A 24,971-nucleotide genomic window follows, 5' to 3' on the forward strand; every position below is an offset into this window, starting at 1 on the left:
ATCGGAGGCGTGATGCGGCGTCAAGGTTAACCGCAGCCACGGTCTCCGAGCTGATAGTCCATGCTGCTGCAAACGTCGTCGAACTGTTGGTGCAGATGGTTGTCTTAAACGTCCCCATCTGTTGACTCAGGGATCGAGACGTGGCTGCACGATCCGTTACAGCCATGCGGATAGGATGTCTGTCATCTCGTCTGCTAGTGATACGAGGCCGTTGGGATCCAGCACGGCGTTCCGTTTTACCTTCCTGAACCCACCGATTCCATATTCTGCTAACAGTCATTGGATCTCGACCAACGCGTGCAGCAGTGTCGCGATACGATAAACCGCAATCGCGATAGGCTACAATCCGACCTTTATCAAAGTCGGAAACGGTATGGTACGCATTTCTCCTCCTTACACGAGGCATCACAACAACGTTTCACCAGGCAACGCCGGTCAGCTGCTGTTTGTGTGTGAGAAATCGCTTGGATACTTTGCTCATGTCAGCACGTTGTAGCTGTCGCAGCCGGTGCCAACCTTGTGTGAATGCTCTGGAAAGCTAATCATTTGCATATCAGAGCATCTTCTTCCTGTCGGTTAAATTTCGTGTCTGTAGCACGTCATCTTCGTGGTGTAGCAATTTTAATGGCCAGTAGGGTGTATTTGGTGCGCCCCAGAGTGCGGCTATCAAGCCTGTGACGCCGCTTGGCGCTGTGTTGCAGACGAGGTCCAGCTGGCGGTGGAGAACGCGCTGCGGGTGAACCGCGAGCACGAGTGCCGCGTGCCGGCGGCGCGGCTGGTGCGCGTCAAGGACGAGTACCCGCACCCCAACAAGCGCTACATCCCGCACTGCGCCACGCTGCACCGCTGCGGGGACGACGCGGGCTGCTGCCACTCCGACACGCTCACCTGCGTCGCCGCCAAGGCGCACCCCGTCACCCTCTACTTCTACGTGAGTACCGCCGCCTGCTCGTCCCAGCACTCGCCCCGCCTTCTGGATGGCCAATCCGTGTCATTCGATGACGCCTAGACATCGCACGTACTCCTCGCGGTACCACCGTGACGGAATTTTTCCTTACTGGATGGAATCGAAGTATGTGCATCCAAGTGAGGACAATAGAGGATCCAGTTGAAGAACAAGTAACGCCTCTACCTTGAGAAAGTTAATATTATCTTGGAACTCTTCCATTTTGTCCGTGTTTGGACAGAAAAATAGTAATATCACAAATTGAGTTCGCCTTCATGCAAAACACCTTGTTATTCGTTTATTTCTTTATCATCCCAAACTAGTTTCGGCGACAAACATCACCACAACAACAGCCATGACCATATTGATTAACTCGTCTAGCTTAGTGGAAGGAATCATAAAAAACATGCTCTGAGCATGTTTTGATGCACCCATAGGCTAAGAACTATTCATGGGGTATTGAATACGGTAAGTAGAATCCGGTCAACTACGAATTATGTTATGCGAGTATTTGCAAGCAATAATCTTTATTGTTATAAGCAAGCTGTATGACAGAGTAAATGTTCCGTAGGGGTGTTTAGCTAACGCAAGCAGGTCCTATACAGACTTTCGCTCTAGACAGTTACAAACTCACAAATACTTTACTAGTTACGCATCTTTCAAAAACAGTGCAACATATATAGTTCAGCACCTTCTCCTTCGGCAGTGTCCTCACACACATACACAGACACACACACACACACACACCCGGGTTCCCGGGTTCGATTCCCGGCGGGGTCAGGGATTTTCTCTGCCTCGTGATGGCTGGGTGTTGTGTGCTGTCCTTAGGTTAGTTAGGTTTAAGTAGTTCTAAGTTCCAGGGGACTGATGACCATAGATGTTAAGTCAGATAGTGCTCAGAGCCATTTGAACCATTTTGAACACACACACACGCACACACACACACACACACACACACGCACGCTATATACGCACGCAGACGTCAGCCATCTTCTCCTTCGCAAGTATCCTCACAGCCCCCTCCCCCCAACCCCCACCCCACACACACAAACACACAGACACACACACATATACACCGCTTACATATACACACAGACGTCAGCACTGTTACAGACAGCAGTACAGAGAATAATTTATGTAAAGTTGGCCTCGGATTGACCCGTCGCTGAGGGTGACAAGCCCTGGGGCTTGTGTGCCCTCGACGGATATCTGGCATCTTTACGGTCGGCTCGGTACCTGATCAGCATGCCGAGGGACTGACGTCCGGCCAAACACACCATTAATTAGATCTTATCGCACCCCAACTTCCTCCGCCCGACACCAATTTGTGAAGCGCCTCAGACCCGTTAACTGAAAACAGATTTTAGGAGCCGGCATGAGGAGTGCGCGTGCTTTGCAGTGGTTTGTACGTCACTCCGATCGGAGGGTAAATACGTTTCCGGGCTTGTCGACCCGTCTTATCTGATTCGCTTTGTCTCGGGCCCCGGCAGAATGTTTCGGACTGCGTCTGTCCCGTCTGTCGGAAGAAAGTTGTAGGCTTAATAAAATAATTACGTCCGTGGATTTGCTGTAAGCATAAATTAAAGTCATTCGTAGGTTTTAGTTTTCTACGAGGGTTGCCGAGAAAGTAATGCACCGCACTTTTTGTTCAACAATTCTGTATTGATCACAACGAGAACCACACACACCAAAGAATGGTGTTTTATCTACACACCTTATTTTTCCACGTAATCTGCATTCCGTTCTATGGCCTCCCACCAGCACGAAACAGCAGCGTTATGCACGAAGGTACCAATCCTTGTCATGTTGGCGGAACCAGTGCTTCACTGTGTGAACCATCTCCTCATCGTCCTCAAAAATGTCTTCCACGAATGGCATCCTTTAATGGCCCAAACAAGTTGAAGTCCAGGGGGGCTAGGTTACGTGCGTCAGGTGTGACTGCCGTCGATTGTCCCCCCGACCGCTGCAATCGTGGGTCTCCGCCGAACTGCCTTCTGATAACCTCAGCCTCTGTTGTCCAGCGACTGACTGTATTTCTGTCGACAGAAGACGCCCCATAGACTTTGCACAAGCGTTTGTGAATATTCCCCAAAGTTTCTTTCTCTGCAGTGATAATTTCAGTGACGACACGTTGTTTGTAATGTACATCACCTACAGATGGCATTTTGAATCTGTCCAGCAGCTACGCTATCTGTCGCAAATGACGGAAACTTGGCGCGCCCACTCAGAAGACTTCAAATAATACATACAGTACGTAAAGTTTCGCATTCGTAGCATTGTTTTCGGCTGAGAAAAAAAAAATGCGATGCGTCATTTTATGAGCAGCCCTCGCAGAAATTAGTTTCAAAGGTTTATTTGTAGCACTTCTGGAACATCAAATGCTGAAAACGTGAATCGTGACAGTAAAATCCTGATTTCACATACTCATTTACAGTCATTAATCTTTAAAGTCGTTGTACTGTGTCGGGAAGGGAGAAATAACACGGCCACACAATCACCTACAGAGCTACTGTACGAGGTTCAAGGGGCGTTTGGTATTGTTAGTATTGTTCCACAGAAAGAAGCCAAGTACCGATCTCTGGTCGCTCCAGGGTCAGCATATCTCGCTAGCCCCGGTTCAATGTTTATGACGTCATCTTCTGAACTACGTGCCGTACAATAGTATAATTTTGTAGGTACATTCAGCGCCATATGTGGATATTGTCTGCGAAATGTGTTACCAATAGACTCAGTAGCAAAGAAGTAATAAATTTAAACATCATGTATGAACATCAACAAAAGCAAAACGAGGATAAAGGAATGAAGTCGAGTTAAGTCGGGTGATGCTGACGGAATTAGATTAGGAAATGAGACACTTAAAGTAGTAAAGAAGTTTTGCTATTTGGGGAGCAAAATAACTGATGATGGTCGAAGTCGAGAGGATATAAAATGTAGATGGGCAATGGCAAGGAAAGCGTTTCTGGAGAAGAGAAATTTGTTAACATCGATTATAGATTTAAGGGTAAGGAGGTTGTTTCTGAAAGTATTTGTATGGAGTGTAGCCATGTGTGGAAGTGAAACACGGACGATAAATAGTTTGGAAAATGGCTCTGAGCACTATGGGACTTAACATCTGTGGTCATCAGTCCCCTAGAACTTAGAACTACTTAAACCTAACTAACCTAAGGACATCACACACATCCATGCCCTAGGCAGGATTCGAACCTGCGACCGTAGCGGTCGCGCGGTTCCGGACTGAGCGCCTAGAACCGCTAGACCACCGCGGCCGGCTAAATAGTTTGGACAAGAAGAGAATAGAAGCTTTCGAAATGTGGTGCTACAGAAGAATGCTGAAGATTAGATGGGTAGATCACATAAGTAATGAGGAGGTATTGAATAGGATTGGGGAGAAGAGGAGTTCGTGGCGCAACTTGATTAGAAGAAGGGATCGGTTGGTAGGACATGTTCTGAGGCATCAAGGGATCACCAATTTAGTATTGGAGGGCACGTTGGAGGGTAAAAATCGTAGACAGAGACCAAGAGATGAATACACTAAGCAGATTCAGAAGGATGTAGGTTGCGGTAGGTACTGGGAAATGAAGAAGCTTGCACAGGATAGAGTAGCATGGAGAGCTGCATCAAACAGTCTCAGGACTGAAGACCACAACAACAACAACATGTATGATGGGCAGCATTCCACGCATCTCAGTGTTTATGACATCGTATCTCCTGAACTATCTGTTGTGCTTTTGCATTCGTGTTCAGTGGTGTATGTGAATAATGTCTGGAGAATGCGTCGCGAATACAGTTAAAAAGTAGTAAAGAAAGAATGAAAACGTGATGCAAGATAAGGCAGTTTTACTGCATGAACAGCGAAAATCTAGTAACTGATAAACTGTATGCCAATGGCCTTGCCACAGTGATAACGCAGGTGCCCGTTAGATCACCGAAGTTAAGCGCTGTTGGGCTGGGCTAGTACTTACATGGGTGACCATCCGGTCTGCCGAACGCTGTTGACAAGCGGGGTACTGTCAGCCCTTGTGAGGCCAATTGAGAAACTGCTTGGTTGGGAAGTAGCCTCCCCGGTCACGAAAACTCACAACGGCCGGGAGAGCGGTGTGCTGACCACATGCTCCTCCGTATCCTCATCAGGCGACGCCTGTGGGATGAAAATGACACGGCGGTACGTCGCTACCGTTTGGCCTTAATGGCCTGTTCGAGAGGAGTTCAGTTCTGATATTAGTCTAAGGGATCCACCATGTCCGGCAGCTGGTTACAGATTCAACGCATTTCGTTTGGATTCTTGTCCCAATTAGCTTTCTATGTGTATAGCGCTGAAAATAGTACACAGCATTTCAAATGTCGGTATCCGCTGCGTCTCTTGTTTCCATTTGGTCTCGGTCCTCTTTAACTCGCGGCTCTCAAATTGGAACTCTGTACTGCTCGGTTCTGCCGGCCGGGGTGGCCAGGCGGTTCTAGGCGCTACAGTCTGGAACCGTGCGACCGCTACGGTCGCAGGCTCGAATCCTGCCTCGGGCATGGATGTGTGTGATGTCCTTAGGTTAGTCAGGTTTAATTAGTTCTAACAAGGGAACCTCCCCATCGCACCCCCCTCTGATTTAGTTATAAGTCAGCACAGTGGATAGGCCCTGAAAAACTGCACACAGATCAATCGAGAAAACAGGAAGAAGTTGTGTGGAACTATGAAAAAAATAAGCAAAGTATACAAACTGAGTAGTCCATGCGTAAAATCGGCAACATCAAGGACAGTGTGAGCTCAAGAGCGCTGTTAGCATGAGCATCTGCGGAACGAGAGGTCCTTGGTTCAAGTCTTCCCTCGAGTGAAAATTTTAATTTTTTTATTTTCGCAAAGTTATGATCTGTCAGTTCGTTCATTGACGTCTCTGTTCACTGTAATAAGTTTAATGTGTGTTTCTTTTTGCGACCGCACCGCAAAACCGTGCGATTAGTAGACGAAAGGACGTGCCTCTCCAATGGGAACTGAAAACATTTGATCGCAAGGTCATAGGTCAACCGATTCCTCCACAGGAAAATCCGTCTGATATATTCTATACGACACTGGTGACGACATGTGCGTCACATGACAGGAATATGTTGTCGACCCACCTAACTTGTACACTTGGCGAATGAGTAAAAAGATTCTTCTACCTTGCCCGATTTAGGTTTTCTTGTGGATGTGATAATCACTCCCAAAAAAGTGATGAAAACATAAAGAGTTTGTCACATAAACTGCAACAAATGAATGCAACAGTTTCACAGTCGCACAGTTTTCCCTGTGCTCTGTCAAAACTTTTGTTTTTAACGTTTTCATATTAATCCGTGTGTAGACCGTCAAATCCTGCATATGTCCAAGCAAATCTGAACATGTTCTGGAATTTTGGAGAGCGAAGTTAATTATGTGTGATTGCCTGATCTTTAATAATTGTCGGAAAATAAAAAATTGAACTTTTTACTCGAGGGAAGACTTGAACCAAGGACCTCTCGTTCCGCAGATGCTCATGATAACGGTGCTCTTGAGCTCACACTCTCCTTGATGTTGCCTATTTTACGCATGGACTACTCAGTTTGTATATTTTGCTTATTTTTTTCATAGTTCCGCACAACTTCTTCCTGTTTTCTCGATTGATCTGTGTTCAGTTTTTCAGGGCCTATCCACTGTGCCAACTTACAACTAAATGTGAGGGGGGTGCGATGGGGAGGTTCCCTTGTAAGTTCTAAGGGACTGATGGCCTAAGAAGTTAAGTCTCATAGTGCTCAGAGCCATTTGAACTAATTTTGAACTGCTCGGTTCTGCGTAGGGTTTTGTTCTTCAAGAGTGTTAGTTGTGCGTTATCCGTGGCGTTTAGTATAGAGCTGTAGGGCAATCAGGGTGCTCTCAGCCCTTGGGAGGCAAATTGTGTAGCTACTCGACTGAAAAGCAGCGGCTCCGGTCTCGTAAACTGACACGGTGTGCTGACCACATGCCACTCCATATCCGCATCCAGTGACGCTCGTGGGCTGAGGATCACATGGCGGCCGGTCGGTACCACTGAGCCTTCCTGGCCTGTTGAGGTGGAGTTTAGTTTCTTAGTTTTAGATAACTTTTTACCTTTCGTCATTTCATGAGGGTTGTCAGCGAGAAGCCGGCCAGAGTGGCCGAGCGGTTCTAGGCGCTTCAATTTGGAACCACGCGACCACTACGGTCGCAGGTTCGAATCCTGCCTCGGGCATGGATGTGTGTGATGTCCTTAGGTTCGTTAGGTTTAAGTAGTTCTAAGTTCTAGGGGACTGAAGACCTCAGCTGTTAAGTTCCATAGTGTTCAGAGCCATTTGAACAATTTTTGTCAGCGAGAAATGTTTCCTAAATGTTTGAAATTATGTGTAAAGTTTGCTGGGAGACACGAAGTGCTCTCATTCTCAAATACTTGGTGAATAAATTCTGGTGGGGCTACTCTTCTTTTACACTCCCACTCTTTGATAGGTAGGTGGCTCTTAACCGCACAACGATTCTTTCCGGACAGTAAGTCATATGTATACCAAGTCTGATAGAAGTTCATCAAACGATGTACGAGGAGGTGTGGAAGATATACAGAATGGTCCATTGATAGTGACCGGGCCAAATATCTCACGAAATAAGCATCAAACGAAAAAACTACAATGAACGAAACTCGTCTAGCTTGAAGGGGGAAACCAGATGGCGCAATTTTTGGCCCGCCAGATGGCGATGCCATAGGTCAAACGGATATCAACTGCGTTTTTTTGAATAGGAACCCCCATTTTTTATTGCATATTCATGTAGTACGTAAAGAAATGTGAATGATTTATTTGGACCACTTTTTTCGCTTTGTCATAGATGGTGCTGTAATAGTCACAAACGTATAAGTATGTGGTATCACGTAACATTCCGTCAGTGCGGACAGTATTTGCTTCGTTATACATTACCCGTGTTAAAATGGACCGTTTACCAATTGCGGGAAACGTCGATATCGTGTTGATATATGACTATTGTGATCAAAATGCCCAACGGGCGTGTGCTATGTATGCTGCTCGGTATCCTGGACGACATCATCCAAGTGTCCGAACTGTTCGCCGGATAGTTACGTTATTTAAGGAAACAGGAAGTGTTCAGCCGCGTTTGAAACGTCAATCACGACCTGCAACAAATGATGATACCCAAGTAGGTGTTTTAGCTGCTGTCGCGGCTAATTCGCACATCAGTAGCAGACAAATTGCGCGAGAATCGGGAATCTCAAAAACGTCGCTGTTGAGAATGCTACATCAACATCGATTGCATCCGTACCATATTTCTATGCACCAGGCATTGCATGGCGACGACTTTGAACGTCGTGTACAGTTCTGCCACTGGGCACAAGAGAAATTACAGGACGATGACAGAATTTTTGCACGCGTTCTATTTAGCGACGAAGCGTCATTCACCAACAGCGGTAACGTAAACCGGCATAATACGCACTATTGGACAACGGAAAATCCACGTGCGGTTGAAGCGGTATTGAATACCATATTTCATGACAGGTGGATTGGTCGTCGAAGCACCATACCATGGCCCGCACGTTCAACTGATCTGACGTCCCCGGATTTCTTTCTGTGGGGAAAGTTTATGGATATTTGCTATCGTGATCCACCGACAATGCCTGACAACATGCGTCAGCGCATTGTCAATGCATGTGCGAACATTATGGAAAGCGAAGTACTCGCTGTTGAGAGCAATGTCGTTACACGTATTGCCAGATGCATTGAGGTTGAAGGACACAATTTTGAGCATTTATTGTATTAATGTGGTATTTAGAGGTAATCACGCTGTAACAACATGCGTTCTCAGAAATGATTAGTTCACAAAGGTACATGTATCACATTAGAACAACCGAAATAAAATGTTCGCACGTACGTACGTTCCGTATTTTAATTTAAAAAACCTACCTGTTACCAACTGTTCGTCGAAAATTGTGAGCCATATGTTTGTGACTTTTACAGCGCCATCTATCACAAAGGGAAAAAAAGTGGTCCAACTAAAACATTCATATTTCTTTACGTACTACACGAATATGTAATAAAAAATGGGGTTTTCTGTTTAAAAAAACTGAGTTGATATACGTTTGACCAATGGCAGCGCCATCTAGCGGGCCAACCATAGCGCCATCTGGTTTCCCCCTTCAAGCTAGACAAGTTACGTTCTTTGTAATTTTTTCGTTTGACGCTTATTTCGTGAGATATTTGGCCCGGTCACGATGAGTGGACCACCCTATCTATGTTTGTATCCGTTTTTATAATTTGTGTGGATTTACCTGTGAAAACTGAGTGTAGTACGCCCCATTTTGCAACTATGTCTTTTTAAAAACACAAGGTAACTCATTGTGACTCCTTTATAAACCTGATGCCATGTTCCCTTTACAGTCTAATTTTGGCGAAGGTTTTGGAATGTTAGTATTTCCTCTAGTTGTTTACAATACGGCAGCAGTTATTACCTACGAACACATTCATCCACATCGTCAATGGAATATTCATCGCGTATACTTCGTTTCTTTTCCTTTTGGAATAGACACGCGGATCCCACTCACAAGGGGAGGCCGCCAATTGTGAAACTCAGATTCGATTCATACTGCGCATAATAAAAGCTCATGGCCAGAGGTGTAATGTGGCAAAGCACCAACATGCACTTCTCAACCGTTGTCGAGAAAATCGACATTTAAAAGAAACCGTTGCAGTGAAATACTCTTTACGATTAATAGTTTTCTACAGCGTCGTGGCACAGCGGTAAGCGCTCGGGTTCGTAATCTGAAGGTCGCCGGATTGAATCTCGCGCCACGCAATTTTTTTTAATTATTAGTTTTTTGTAATTCAAATATATATATATATATATATATATATATATATATCAACTATTAATAAATTGCTTATGTATGTTGGTGAAGGCGGATCGCTCTCCAATTGTACCGCCTCCATGTTTCCGTTTGTTTAACAGGGTGTACCAAAGCTCTCCCGTCCGCACTGATTTTCGACGATGTTATAAGTTGCGCTAGGGACCGCATCTACCTTCTTTCGAAGTTAGCAGGCAACTACGCTGTTATGCGGTGGCTCGTTTCGGCCCATTCAGCGTCTGTTCTTCAAGTGTAACGAGCGAGTAACCGAGTTTATATTTCATACCTGCCACAGCAAATTTGTGTTCGTGGGGTCTCTATCCTAATTCGAACGTTTGACTTACGGTATATGTGTTCGTTTCGGAATATCGTTTCTACGTCTTCCGTTAACTATACGTGGTTAACATTATGAAGACAATTAATAACATTTGTGAAATACAACTTTGTTTGCGGAAAACATAATGATGTTCGAAGTCGCCAGTTTTTCCACGACAAACGACTTTCAAAAACTTATTATATGCATAATTGTTTCAACTGATTGCCGGGAATTATATATATATATATATATATATATATATATATATATATATATATTTGAATGACAAAAAACAAATACTAAAAAAAAAGTTGCATGGCGCGAGATTCGATCCGGCGACCTTCGGATTACGAATCCGAGCGCTTACCGCTGCGCCACGACGCTATAGAAAAGTGTTAATCTTAGAGAGTATTTCCCGCAACGGTTTCTTTTAACTGTCGATTTTCTCGACAACGGCTGAGAAGTGCATCTTGGTGCTTTGCCGCATTACACCTCTGGCCATGAGCTTTTATTGTGCACAGTATGAATCGAATCTGAATTTCACAATTGGCGGCCTCCCCTTGTCAGCTTCCGTAATTTGTCTGCCATCCGCTTACAGAACTCTTAACATTTTGCTTGTGCGTCCTGTTGTCATCTCCGCCAGCACAACCTCTTCTATATTATTCACGTCGCAATTTAATTTAATGACGTTAATAGCATGCAGACGCACCTTCCCGAGAAGGGCATTTTCCACAATCAACATCCGTGTTTACATTGCGAGATAACAATGCTCACCAGTAGGGGATCGCAGCTGTGTCTGCATAATCATGGGACCAAGTCAGTCACCGCCACGGACGCCTCTACGCTAAGGTTCCATTTGTCTCGTTTTACCTGTCCCGCCCCCCCCCCCCCCCTTTTTCCCCTTCCCACGACACCATTACAGTGTTTGTCAACACACTTAACTTCGCTCGTAGGGTAACAGCTGCAAGAAACTCTAAAGACTTTCATCTCCAGAACGGGCCGGCGTCTTAAGTCGTAGGCTCGTTGAGTTACTTTCTCCCAGAGATAATGGATGACACACGCACACATCTAAGAATTTTTCGGCCAGGATTGTTGACCTGAATGAACAAAGAAGGTGTGCGGACCTAGACAGTGGCAGGTGAAAGCGCATTCCTAACTCAAACCGACGATTCATAACGGCGGCTTCGTCTGAACACGCCTGCAACCGGTGCAGATGTTTCTTCGATTTCTCCGAGCCATTAGGAAAGAAACTTTGGAGTTGTAATAAATGATATTTATAGGTTTTCCCAGTAAGCGGGTACATGCACTTCACAGAAATCTTTATTCTGCAACGAAAGGTTCTGTGCATTGAACAATCAGCCATAGTAACCTGAGAACTTCCTAAGTTTTCATTTTTGTACTGATGAACTCTTGTGTCACACATGCAGTTGTTACATCTCACTAATGGCTACCCTGTACTGGCTACAGTATGTCAGCCTTAGAGGATATGTGACATAAAAACATTTTTTTTCCTTTTATGTTATTTAATATACCTAATGGATCAAACACCTATACACGTTGAATCTCTCTTCAGTGTCTACATAGCTCAAGAATGTGGGAGAAATTTATTTTTGTTCTTTTTTATCTAGCACGAGGACTTGTAGGAGTTTATTAAAGAAGACAATAAATTTTTTGAATGAGACTGCAAACATTGTGATATTTTGCGAATAATACCGTCTAGATCTCTTAATGTATTCTCACTTTTTACCTTTTTGGCAACTGTCATCATCAGATTACGTAATTAAGATCAAAGACACGGAAGAATGGGAATTGTTATGCAGCATGCTTCACAATTCTTGTTACGGACTTCTAGCGGTTGTAGAGTGGTCTGGCAGGTAAAGTCTTGATAAGGAACCCATGTCCGGAAATGTACCGATCGGAAATAAAGTAAGTTTGAAGACTGGATCATATCTCCTAGGAGTTGATCGACTTCGACCTATACACCTTTCACCGTAAGCTTGGTCGACATGTTTGTGCACGCCACGTGCCAGATGCACGGGTGTGCCATTACACTACAGTCAGATTTCTTACAGTTTCTAATGAAAACTATTGCTGTTCATAACCCTCACTTCCGCAGTTGTTCCTACACACAAATCAGGAGTTTATGAAATCACTTGTCGTACGTGTTCTGATTATTATACAGGACAAGCTGGAAGATCTTTTGGTGTCATGTACAAGAAACATTTATTGGGAAAAAGAGGCACTAATGTACATAATTCCACTTTTGCTGATCATCTGTTAATTTTCGGACACGAACCGAGAGGTGTTCAAGAAATTTCCATTTGACACAGGGAAAAGAAAGGTCACAGGCTCGACGTATGTGCAGAGATGGAGATTTTTCAAGCACATGCTACGACCGGTGACCTCGTCCTTATCGAACATTTGCACTTACGAAACAAAAATTTTTTCGATAGCTTCAATCGACAACTCGCCTATTTTTGATACCTTTATTCTTTACTGTACTTTACTACCTCTAATTCCGAAATATCTCTTTCTTCAAATCTCATATACGTAGATGTGTACTATTAAAGTTTCCTTCATGCAGATGTTTTTGGACTGTGCAGCTGTTTGTGTAAATATTGTATATTATTCTACAGTTTACGTAATGAGCATTTCAGCTCTTAGTTGTACCTCACTTACTTGACCACCTTGTATTTTCAAAAACACATTAAGCTCTCATCTTCTGAATCTTGTTTCTTTATAATTAAGTGTTGTTTAATTCGATTGTTTGTTGTTACGTCACTGTCCGCGCCCGATAGGCGGCGCAACTTGGGTCGTAATTTCGTAGCAGCAGTGCAAGCCACTGGCCGCTCAGTCTGCTGTTGTTCCTTGCAAGGTGTACGAACCAAAGACTGGAACATTTTTAACTTTTAATTTTTGACTTGAGCATGTCTGCTCTAACCTTTGACTATTTCCTTCTTCCAACGTAACCTTACATAAGTAACCTTACTATACTTGAAAAAAAGAGACAACATTGGTCGTATATTTTTTACTATCGCATGTCTATGTGATTGCCGTAAGCTTAGTGACAACAATGCATCCTAATTTAAGTTATACAATATAGCACTGAAGATGGTCACTCAGTGACAGAAAATCGATTTTGCGATAGTAAAAAATATACGACCAATGCTGTCTCTTTTTTCAAGTATACCTGTTATCTGGTCGTAGTGCACAAGACAACATGGAGTCGCCAATCAATAACCTTACTATGTTATGACTGTTTTCGTCTTGTTTAATATTTCTGTCAAGCTTACTTTTCTATGTAGTATTGTATAGGGCTTTTAAATTCATTCTGATGAAGACATCCCTAGAGGTGTCGATACGTCGGTCAATGTATTAAACAATTAATTACAACCAGTTGGCTGTGTTGTTTCTCCTTTGAGACAATTAGATTTGCAGGCGGAGTGACAGCGGTAAATATTCCAGCATTTGAGTCAGTGCCTCTTTTGTTCGTACCATGAAGCGGGGGATTTGAAAGTTCGCCTAGTCTGATGGAACTCGTTTCGTACCACACGAAGTCGATGGCCGAGTCTCGATGCGCAGGCATTCAGACGAATCGCGCTGTGCATGCAGGCCGGTGCGAGCGGTATTGTGCTGCCGGTAACGTTCACGTCAGATTCCACGGGTCGTGTGGCAGTAATCGAATGCACCATGACAGCTGTACACCGCGCTGCTTAAGATGGACGAACAGAGGCCCAAAATGTCGGAAACCGGGATCTTGGCTTCGTCGCATAGGAAACGTTGCACTTCCAAAGCCTTTTTTCGGGTGCAGTAATTACAAAAGACGAATCGTAGTGCGGATTTTCGAAAACGGTTGGCCATGGCTGTAGTACACGGAAGTGAAGAAGGCCTCTGAAAGTGAACAACAGCGAAGCCGAAACACATGACACGCCTTCACTGCGAGGCTGCGCTAGCCGGACATTCCATTCGGCTACGACCTGACGATAAGGGCATAGTAAGTATTAGTCCCATTCTGGGAACCTCTCGAATTGTGGGTGTTGATTGTAGTTATTGGGATCGAGCAGTGGTAGCCAGCCTGGTTCTTGCCGCCCAGTGGTGGGCCTTCCAGCTTTCTTGGTGAGGGGTTTTAAAGGCATTATATTAGGTTTTCATAAATTTCTGACATAAAGTGTTTGGTAAGTAACTATGGTGTTAACTTACAGCAACTTTGCTTTATACATTTTATAAAGCAAGTTACTTCTCTACTTTGTGAATCACCATTGGGTGGTTTGGAAATGTTAGTACTAACGGACATGCAAAAATCGGCGGTAGGCAAGAAAGGTTGCCTACCCTTGGTAAAGAGTATGTGCGATGAAGGAGAAGTACAGATAAGTCAGTCAAAAGTTTTTGGATGTCAGTATTCGTTGGCTGATAAGTACATTTGGACACCCATTTGATTTGTATGTAGATATTATTCCTTCATCAAGATGATGACCATGTTCCATTCAAAGAAACCATCGCAATAGTTCCCTGTGATAAATAGGACATCCTGGCAAAGCTAAATGATTTTCACCGTAAAGAGATTTGAAAACAGCTCCTCTCGAAAACGAGTCATGTAATAACCGTTGTTTCGCGTCTGCATGAATTATACACTGAAGAGCCAAAGAAACTGGCACACCTACCTAATGTCGTGTAGGGCCCCGCGAGACGCAGAAGTGCCGCAACACGACGTGGCATGGACTCGACTAATGTCTGACGTAGCGCTGGAGGGAAATGACACCATGAATCCTGCAGGGCCGTCCATAAATCCGTAAGAGTACGAGGGGGTGGAGATCTCTCAGCACGTTGCAAGGCATCCCAGATATGTTCAATAACATTCATGTCTGGGGAGTTTGGAGAGCGGAAGTGCTTAGAAGAGTGTTCCTGGAGCCAGTCTGTAGCATTTCTGGACACGTGGGATGTCGCATTGTCCTGCTGGAATTGTCCAAATCCGTCGGAATCCACAATGGGCAAGAATGGATGCAGGTGATCAGACACGATGCTTACGTGTCACCCGTCAAAGTCGTATCTAGATGTATCAGGAGTCCCAAATCACTCCAAATACATACGCTCCATATCATTATAGAGCCCCCGTCAGCTTGAACAGTCCTCTGCTGACATGCAGGGTCCATGGATCCGTGCTCGTCTATCCGCTCGATATAATTTGAAACGAGACTAGTCAGATCAGGCAACATATTTCCAGTCATCAACAATCCAATGTTGGTGTTGACGGGACCAGGCGAGGCGTAAAGCTTTGTCTCGAGCAGTCACTAAGGGTACACGAGTGGGTCTTCGGTTCCAAAAGGCCATATCGATGATGTTTCGTTGAATGGTTCGCACACTGACACTTGCTGATAGCCCAGCTCTGAAATCTGCAGCAATTTGCGGAAGGGTTGCACTTCTGTCACGTTGAAAGATTCTCTTCAGTCGATGTTGGTCCCGTTCTTGCAGGATCTTTTTTCGGTCGCAGCGATGTCGGAGATTTGAAGTGTTTTACCGGACTACTGATACTCATGGTACACTCGTGAAATGGTCGTACGGGAAAACCACCACTTCATCACTGCCTGAGAGATGCTGTGTCCCATCGCTCGTGCGCCGACTAAAACTCACTTAAATCTTAATAATCTGTCATTGTAGCTGCAGTAACCGATCTAACAACTGCGCCAGACAGTTGTTGTCTTACATAGCCGTTGCCGAATGCACAGCCGTATTCAGCCTGTTTACATACACTACTTCTGTATTTGAATACGCATGCTTTACAAGTTTCTTTGGCGCTTCAGGGTGTATCAGGACATGGTGAATGGTATCTGGATACTGCTTGCTCGTGGTCGTGCGGTAGCGTTCTCGCTTCCCGCGCCCGGGGTGCCGGGTTCGATTCCCGGCGGGGTCAGGGATTTTCTCTGCCTCGTGATGACTGGGTGTTGTGTGATGTCCTTAGGTTAGTTAGGTTTAAGTAGTTCTAAGTTCTAGGGGACTAATGACCATAGATGTTAAGTCCCATAGTGCTCAGCGCCATTTGAACCATTTGATACTGCTTTCATATTTTCTATGATTTTTCTTCCCTGCACAGGATATTTTAAAACATTTTTTTTTGCCGTCAATAATAAATGGTTTCATACTCGAAGAACGAAGGAAGGAAAATTTATTGTTTCACGTCCTGTCAACAATGAGGTCAGTAGTGCCGGAACACAAGCTTCGATTAGAGGAGCACAGAGAAAAAAATCGGCAGTGTCGTTGTCAAAGGGAACATCCCACCATCTGCCTTAAGCGATTTAGGAAAATCACAGAAAATCTAAAACCGGGTGGTCGGACACGGATTTGAACCGTCATCAGTCAGGCAGCAGCAGCCGACCGAGACACAAGCAGCAGGGAAGTGACGGTTTTTGTGACATTTTCCGAAACCCAAACCAGGAACAAATCGTGTAGTTTCATCTGTGTGCTTTGGTAGATTAGTTTTTTGAGTTTCTGCGTGTTAATTTAATATTTAACACCAGTTCTTGGCTTTCGTTTGCGTCGGAAAGTGAACCAGTTTTAGGACATATTACAACTTACTAATCAAGAGAAAATTATTTAGTCTCACCTGAGTGCTCTGGTGGTTCAGGTTTTGAATGTCTGCATGGTAATCTAATTTATTAGACACAGTTCTTGCGTTTTTCTCTGTGTCTACGCAGAGTTCCGTAGCGCGTGCCGACAGTCCTTGTTTGAGTAGTGTAGTTTCCCGCGACCTTTAGTATGGATTGGGGCTGCGACTGCTGTGTGCGGATGCGAGCCAAGTTGATGGCACTTCACCTACAAAGCTTGAAACTGCAGTGGACTGGCATCACTGTTGTGGGCCGACCGTGGGCCAACTCGTCGGAGTCCACCGATCTGTTCGCACTGGTGGCCAGCCCAGTTAGTGCTCGCACTGAGGTTGAACACTCACCAGTGGCCGAGTGGGAGGTCGCCTGAGGGCGTGGCAGGAGGCGAAAGACTTCCCAGAGGGCCGCAGGTAAGGCCATCCCGGTTAATCTGACAAACAGGTACCAGGTGCTGTCCGGAGCTGACACTGTCCCTCAGCCAGATGCAGTCCCTTGCCCTGTTACAGAGGGCACCTCTCAAACTGCAAGGTCCGGACAGTTACAGAGGGATGGATTATTGGTACTTGGTAGCTCCAATTTAAGGCGCATTATGGGGTCCCCTAGCAACATGGCTGCCAAGTAGGGGAAGAAAGCCAATGTGCACTCCACGTGCATACAAGGGGGGGGGGGGGGGAGATATTCCAGGTGTGGATCACATTCTTCAGGATGCCGTGAGGAGCACAGTATGCAGCCAACTGCAGGTGGTGGCTCACGTCAGTACCAAGGATGTGTGTCGCTTTGGATCGGAAGAGATCCTCTCTGGTTTCGAGCGGTTAACAGAAGTGGTAAAGGCTCTCAATCTTTCTTGCGAGATAAAAGCAGAGCGCATAATTTGCAGCATAGCAGACAGGACCGATTGCAGACCTTTGGTACAGAGTCGAGGGTCTGAATCAGAGGCTCAGACGCTTCTGCGAATGGTGCAGGCTGCCGATTTCTCGATTTGCCCCATAAGGTGGATGGGTTTCGGGTTCCGCTTGAAACCTTCCCGTCTCCTCTATATCTCTTCTGTGTTACGCAACCTTCCCTTTTCCTCTATATCTCTCTTGTGTTACGCAACCTTCCCTTCTGCAATAACCTATGAAACCTTCCCTTAGCATTTCTACCTCTTCCTTAATAATAACAAATGAAATCTTCCCTTTGAAATTAATTCTCTTTCTCAATCTTCGCATACAAATTTAAATGTTGTTTATTAAAAGTTATTTTCTGATTATTTCAACGAAACATAGAATGTGTCGTCGTCGTGGCCCTCAGTCGTTACCTGCAATAACCCAAAACTGTTCCTTACCTTTTTTACTATTACTGGATCGCCATCTGACTGCTACATCGAACTGCGACATGAATATACTTACTCTGGTTTACTATACTCTACTAACTGCTGGTGGGCTGTCATAATAAATGGCTGTATTTATTACCAAAGCTGACTTTATTCTTTAATAGCAAAGCTGACGTTATTCTTTAATTAAATTGACTGAAGTTACGTAATTCATAGTTACACTTTTTCTTGATAACAATAAAATTTTTGCAAAGTTATACGTTGATGGTTTTTGGGATGGATTATAATCAGTAATGAAACATTGCCGGCAAAAATTAATTATAGTCTAAAAACATTTCTTCAAATATTTACTGCTGGTAATGAAATGATTTTACAAACGTTCAAATGGGACTTACTTTTTACAGTGATCTTACAACTAGCATTGCGCAAACATACCTTCAGTAGTCTTGAGTTTCGCAAAGAAAATAATTCAATAATATTAGTTCCTCTTATGATAATAGTTAGCTGATGTCTCTGTACATCCGTTTATAATCTCTTTTAAATCATAGCTGGTGGCTGGCAGGCACACTACTCCTCTCAACCTCTCGCTTCAGACCTGTTACCGACTCGCTTCACTTCTCGCTTACTACTGACTTCCTACGAACGCTAAAATGCGCTGCCAACAATGCTTTCTGGTGCAGACAATCCCTGCTACCATTACAAAATGTATCAATGCGTGGTCTTTCCCGCTCTTTTCTTAAAATGTATCCATACGCGGTCTCTCCCGCCATTTTTAAAATTATATCAATGTGCGGTCTCTCTTGCCAACAATACTTTGGTGCAGACATTCCCTGCTACCACAATTATTTCCAAAATGACAAATATTAATTATTCCTACTTAATCCTATCAATAAAATATAAACATCTTTCATAAATTGTGGTTTGACAATAGAAATATACACGTCTTACATGCTGAATATGTCAGGAGTCCATCAATCGCAGGAGGCGGCTACAGGGTTTGCAGGAGCTGTGTGGCGTGGACTGGGTGGTTTTTTAGGTTAGAGAATCACGGGGAAACGCAAAAAGGGCTTCAGTTTCGAAAACAGTAGGACGAACACAGGAAGAGCGTAAATACAGGAACCATCGGTATAACAGTTTTAAAGTGTCGCAGCTGTGTTGGGAAAGTGCGAGAACGCCAAGCGCTAATAGGAAGCGCTGATGCTCAAATCATTATAGGCATTGAAAGCTGGCAAAAGCTGGAGATAAATTCAGCCGAAATTTTTGCGAAGAATCTAACAGTGTTCTGCTGAAGTGTTTGTTGCTGTTAGAAGTAGTTTATCTTATAGCGATATTAAAGTACATAGCTCCTGTGAATTAGTAGGGGCAGACGCCATTCTTAGAAACCAGTATAGAATAATATTTGGATCCTTTTACCGACCTTGCAACTCAGAAGACCCAACTACTGAAAGGTCCAAATAAAATGTGAGTTTAATTTCAAACAGGTACCCGACGCATGCAATTATAACTGGTGGTGACTTTAATTTACCCTCTATATGTGGCAAAAATACATGTTTTAATCCGGAGGTACGCATAAAACATCATCCGAAATTATGCTAAATGCATTCTCTGAAAATTATTTCGAGCAGTTAGTTCATGAGCCGTGCGAATAGTTCAAAATGGTTCAAATGGCTCTGAGCACTATGGGACTTAACATCTGTGGTCATCAGTCCCCTAGAACTACTTAAACGTAACTAACCTAAGGACATCACACACATCCATGCCCGAAGCAGGATTCGAACCTGCGACCGTAGCGGTCGCGCGGTTTCAGAATGAAGCGCCTAGAACCGCTCGACCACACCGGCCGGCTCCACGCGAATAGTAAACGATTGTGTAAACACACTTGACCTATTTCCAACAAATAATGCTGAGCTAATAAAGAACATCAGAATGGATACGGGGATTAGTGGACACAGGGTTGTTGTAGCGAGGTTGAATATTACAACCTCAAATCCTCCAAAATATACAAAAATATACCTACTCAAAAAAGCAGATAAAAATTCACTTGACGCTTTCCTGAGACATAATCTCCATTCCCTCCAGATTAACAATGTAAGTGCAGAAAAGATCTGGTTGACGTCAAAGAAATAGCATGGGGGGCAATTGAAAGATTTGTACCAAATAAATTAACAAACGAAGAAACTGTTCCCCCACGGTACACAAAACGGGTCAGAACAGTGTTGCAGAAACAACGAAAAAAGAATCGCAAATTTAAACGAATGCAAAATCTTCAAGATTGGCGATCTTTTACAGAAGCTCGAAATTTAAAGTCGACTTCAACGTGAGATGCTTATCACAGTTTCGACAAAGAAATTTTGTCTCGTAACCTGGCAGAAATTCCAAAGAGATTCTAGTGGTATGGGAAGCATGCTAGCGGCAAGACAAAACCAAAGCCTCCTCTGCGCGATAGCAACTGAAATAATATCGCTGACAGTGATGCCAAAGCAGAGTTACTAAACACAGCCTTCCGAAGTTCCTTCATTAAAGAAGACGAGGTAAATATTCCAAAATTCGGATCAAGTACAGCTACTGAAGTGAATAACGCAGAAGTAAATATCCTCGGTGTAGTGAAACAACACTTAATAGAAGCAAGTCTTCCAGTCCAAACTGTACACGAATTAGGTTCCTTTTAGAGTATGCTGATGCAATAGCTCCGTACTTAACAATCATATACAACTTATCGCTCGACGAAAGATCCGTACCCAAAAGACTGGAAAGTTGCACAAGTCACACCAATTTTGAAGAAAGTTAGAAGGAGCATTATGGATTACCTCGAAGAGAACGGTCTACTGACGCACAGTCAACGCAGATTTAGAAAACATCGTTCTTGTGAAAGACATCTAGCCGTTTACACTCACAAAGTGTTGAGTGCTATTAACAAGGGATTTAAAATTGATTCCGTATTTCTAGATTTCCAGAAGGCTTTTGATACTGTACGACATAAGCGGCTAGAAGTGAAAATGAGTGCTTATGGAATATCGTCTCAATTATGTGACTGGATTTGTGCTTTCTGTGAGAGAGGCCACAGTTCATAGCAATTGACGGAAAGTCATCGAGTAAAACAGAACTGACTTCTGGCGTTCCCCAAAGTACTGTTACAGGCCTTCTGCTGTTCCTTATCATATAAATGATTTAGGAGACAATCTGAGCAGTCGTCTTAGGCTGTTCGAAAATAAAGATGTTGTCGTTTATCGTCCTCTATAGTCATCAGAAAATTGCAAAAATACACTCCTGGAAATTGAAATAAGAACACCGTGAATTCATTGTCCCAGGAAGGGGAAACTTTATTGACACATTCCTGGGGTCAGATACATCACATGATCACACTGACAGAGCCACAGGCACATAGACACAGGCAACAGAGCATGCACAATGTCGGCACTAGTACAGTGTATATCCACCTTTCGCAGCAATGCAGGCTGCTATTCTCCCATGGGGACAATCGTAGAGATGCTGGATGTAGTCCTGTGGAACGGCTTGCCATGCCATTTCCACCTAGAGCCTCAGTTGGACCAGCGTTCGTGCTGGACGTGCAGACCGCGTGAGACGACGCTTCATCCAGTCCCAAACATGCTCAATGGGGGACAGATCCGGAGATCTTGCTGGCCAGGGTAGTTGACTTACACCTTCTAGAGCACGTTGGGTGGCACGGGATACATGCGGACGTGCATTGTCCTGTTGGAACAGCAAGTTCCCTTGCCGGTCTAGGAATGGTAGAACGATGGGTTCGATGACGGTTTCGATGTACCGTGCACTATTCAGTGTCCCCTCGACGATCACCAGTGGTATACGGCCAGTGTAGGAGATCGCTCCCCACACCATGATGCCGGGTGTTGGCCCTGTGTGCCTCGGTCGTATGCAGTCCTGATTTTGGCGCTCACCTGCACGGCGCCAAACACGCATACGACCATCATTGGCACCAAGGCAGAAGCGACTCTCATCGCTGAAGACGACACGTCTCCATTCGTCCCTCCATTCACGCCTGTCGCGACACCACTGGAGGCGGGCTGCACGATGTTGGGGCGTGAGCGGAAGACGGCCTAACGGTGTGCGGGACCGTAGCCCAGCTTCATGGAGACGGTTGCGAATGGTCCTCGCCGATACCCCAGGAGCAACAGTGTCCCTAATTTGCTGGGAAGTGGCGGTGCGGTCCCCTACGGCACTGCGTAGGATCCTACGGTCTTGGCGTGCATCCGTGCGTCGCTGCGGTCCGGTCCCAGGTCGACGGGCACGTGCACCTTCCGCCGACCACTGGCGACAACATCGATGTACTGTGGAGACCTCACGCCCCACGTGTTGAGCAATTCGGCGGTACGTCCACCCGGCCTCCCGCATGCCCACTATACGCCCTCGCTCAAAGTCCGTCAACTGCACATACGGTTCATGTCCACGCTGTCGCGGCATGCTACCAGTGTTAAAGACTGCGATGGAGCTCCGTATGCCACGGCAAACTGGCTGACACTGACGGCAGCGGTGCACAAATGCTGCGCAGCTAGCGCCATTCGACGGCCAACACCGCGGTTCCTGGTGTGTCCGCTGTGCCGTGCGTGTGATCATTGCTTGTACAGCCCTCTCGCAGTGTCCGAAGCAAGTATGGTGGGTCTGACACACCGGTGTCAATGTGTTCTTTTTTCCATTTCCAGGAGTGTATTTAGAAAAGAACCTCTATGTTGAGAATATTGACTATTGACCCTAAATAATGAAAAATGTGAATTCATCCGCATGATTTCTAAAAGCAATCTGTTAAACTTCGCTTACACGATAAATCAGTAGTCAAATCCAAAGGCCGAAAACTCAACTAAATAACTAGTTATTACAATTACGAACAACCTACACTGGAAAGAACACATAGAAAATGTTGTGGGGGAAGGCAAACCAAAGACTGATTTTATCGCAGAGCACTTATAAAATGTAACAGATCTACTAAAAAGACTACCTACACTACGCTTGTCAGTCCCCTTTTGGAGTACTGCTGCGAGATCTGGAATTCTTACCGCGTAGGATTTACGGCGTACATCGAGAAAGTTCAAAGAAGGGCAGGGGTGATAATGTTTCTGACAAGGTACAGGATTTGGGATGGGCATCATTAAAACAAAGGCGTTTTTCGTTGCTGCGGGATTTTCTCACGAAATTTCAATCACCAACTTTCTCCTCTGAACGCGAAAGTATTTTGTTGACGCCGACCTACAGAGGGAGAGACGATCATCATAATAAAATAGGGAAAATCTGAACTCGCACGAAATATACAGGTGTTCGTTTTTTCCGCGCGATGTCCGAGATTGGAATAATAGAGAATTAGTGTGAAGGTGGTTCGACGAACCCTCTGTGAGGCACGTAAGTGTGATTTGCGGAGTATCCATGTACATGTAGATCCTGCCGAATAGAAGTGCAGCGTTCTAACCTCTGCGCCGCCTCGCTCCTTTTGGTAAATGTATCTTTTTATACCATGAATAGTGAACCATTTTACACCTACCTAACGAAAGGTTTTCGGATCCATGTTCATATGAATTTTCTGTAATGGTTTCTTGTCAAGAATAAACCGATGAAGTTTCTAACACACGCTTTTATACATTCTGTATTTACACACTGATTGAACTACACAACCGCAAGCCCTATCGATTGCACTAGTCGTAACCTACTAACCCATTATAAATGCCAGCTGGGTCGGCAGGAAATGTTACAGCATTCGGCTCTGTTTCATTGACGAGTCCCTCGGCTGCCGGGACATTAAGATAACTTCACTTACAACGCTGTTCATTTCCATATCTAAAGTAATTAACGAAGTCGTAATGGAGGTAAGAATCCGAACACTTCCGGTGTAAGCTCTGTGTCGTAAATTTTGTCTGCCCATTAACGTCGAGAGCGGCATTATCAACAGTGAGACATTTCTCTCTCTCTCTCTCTCTCTTTTCTTTTTCTAGAGTTACTCACTTTCTACACATCTGATCCATGATTTAACCACGTGAGTGCAGCGCCCGTACTGTGCTGTCCCTCGCCATAGGGGGGCCGAGGGAACTCGTTACCTCTTCACATGCCCGGTAATAACCAGCATTTCTGGCTCGTACGTCCACTTCCCCAAGGGGGCCTGCCAGGCCTTACAGTCGTTATCGCTGCACGAAGAACACTGTTTAGCTGCAAGTTAGTTTTGTCAACATTTACATTGTATGAACAAGCGCTCGAAATAAACGGTTTTCATTAGTGTCCTTTGCTTATGTTTCTAAATTAATTGTCAGCTATTTTCGTAAGTTATTTGGCGTCGCCTTATTGCTACCTGTTACTTTACACACGTAAATGAAACACGTTATTTGCGGATCACAATAGCTACCATTGCACATCAGTATGTTTAACTTCATCGGTTCCTTCGTGCATTTGTTTATAATGATATACAGGGCATAAAATCCCGTCTGAGGCTTGCGATCATTTTTATGTTAATAATCGGCAACTAATGCTGTACAACTGCAATGAAGTCATGAGTTGCTCAATTGACTTTTATTAGAAAATGTTACGCGTTTCGGGATGTTCAATTGAGTCTTTTATTAGAGCCGGCCGCGGTGGTCCAGCGGTTCTGGCACCGCAGTCCGGAACCGCGGGACTGCTACGGTCGCAGGTTCGAATCCTGCCTCGGGCATTGGTGTGTGTGATGTCCTTAGGTTAGTTAGGTTTAAGTAGTTCTAAGTTCTAGGGGACTTATGACCTAAGATGTTGAGTCCCATAGTGCTCAGAGCCATTTGAACCATTTCTTTTATTAGAACATGTTAACGCGTTTCAGGATTACACCCATCTTCAGGCATCACAAACTTCTACTCCTTCATAACCAACCAGGCACACAGCCTTAACAACACAAAGAAAGTGTCCAATAACATATGACTGTAGCTGCGACACAAGCAGTCTTGAAGCAGAGCATATACTG

At 44.6% G+C, this 24,971-nt stretch overlaps 1 protein-coding gene across 1 annotated transcript in view; it reads left to right on the forward strand.

Moving 5' to 3' along the window:
* Positions 1–24,971, forward strand: part of LOC126092515 (uncharacterized) — a 698,582-nt gene that overhangs the window by 422,837 nt on the left and 250,774 nt on the right. The window contains exon 3 of the mRNA XM_049908142.1: positions 702–931. Within this exon, the coding sequence (XP_049764099.1) occupies positions 702–931 (230 nt within the window). The remainder of the gene's footprint in view (positions 1–701; positions 932–24,971) is intronic.

The sequence above is a fragment of the Schistocerca cancellata genome, chromosome 7, assembly GCF_023864275.1.
Source record: "Schistocerca cancellata isolate TAMUIC-IGC-003103 chromosome 7, iqSchCanc2.1, whole genome shotgun sequence".
Lineage (NCBI taxonomy): Eukaryota > Metazoa > Arthropoda > Insecta > Orthoptera > Acrididae > Schistocerca > Schistocerca cancellata.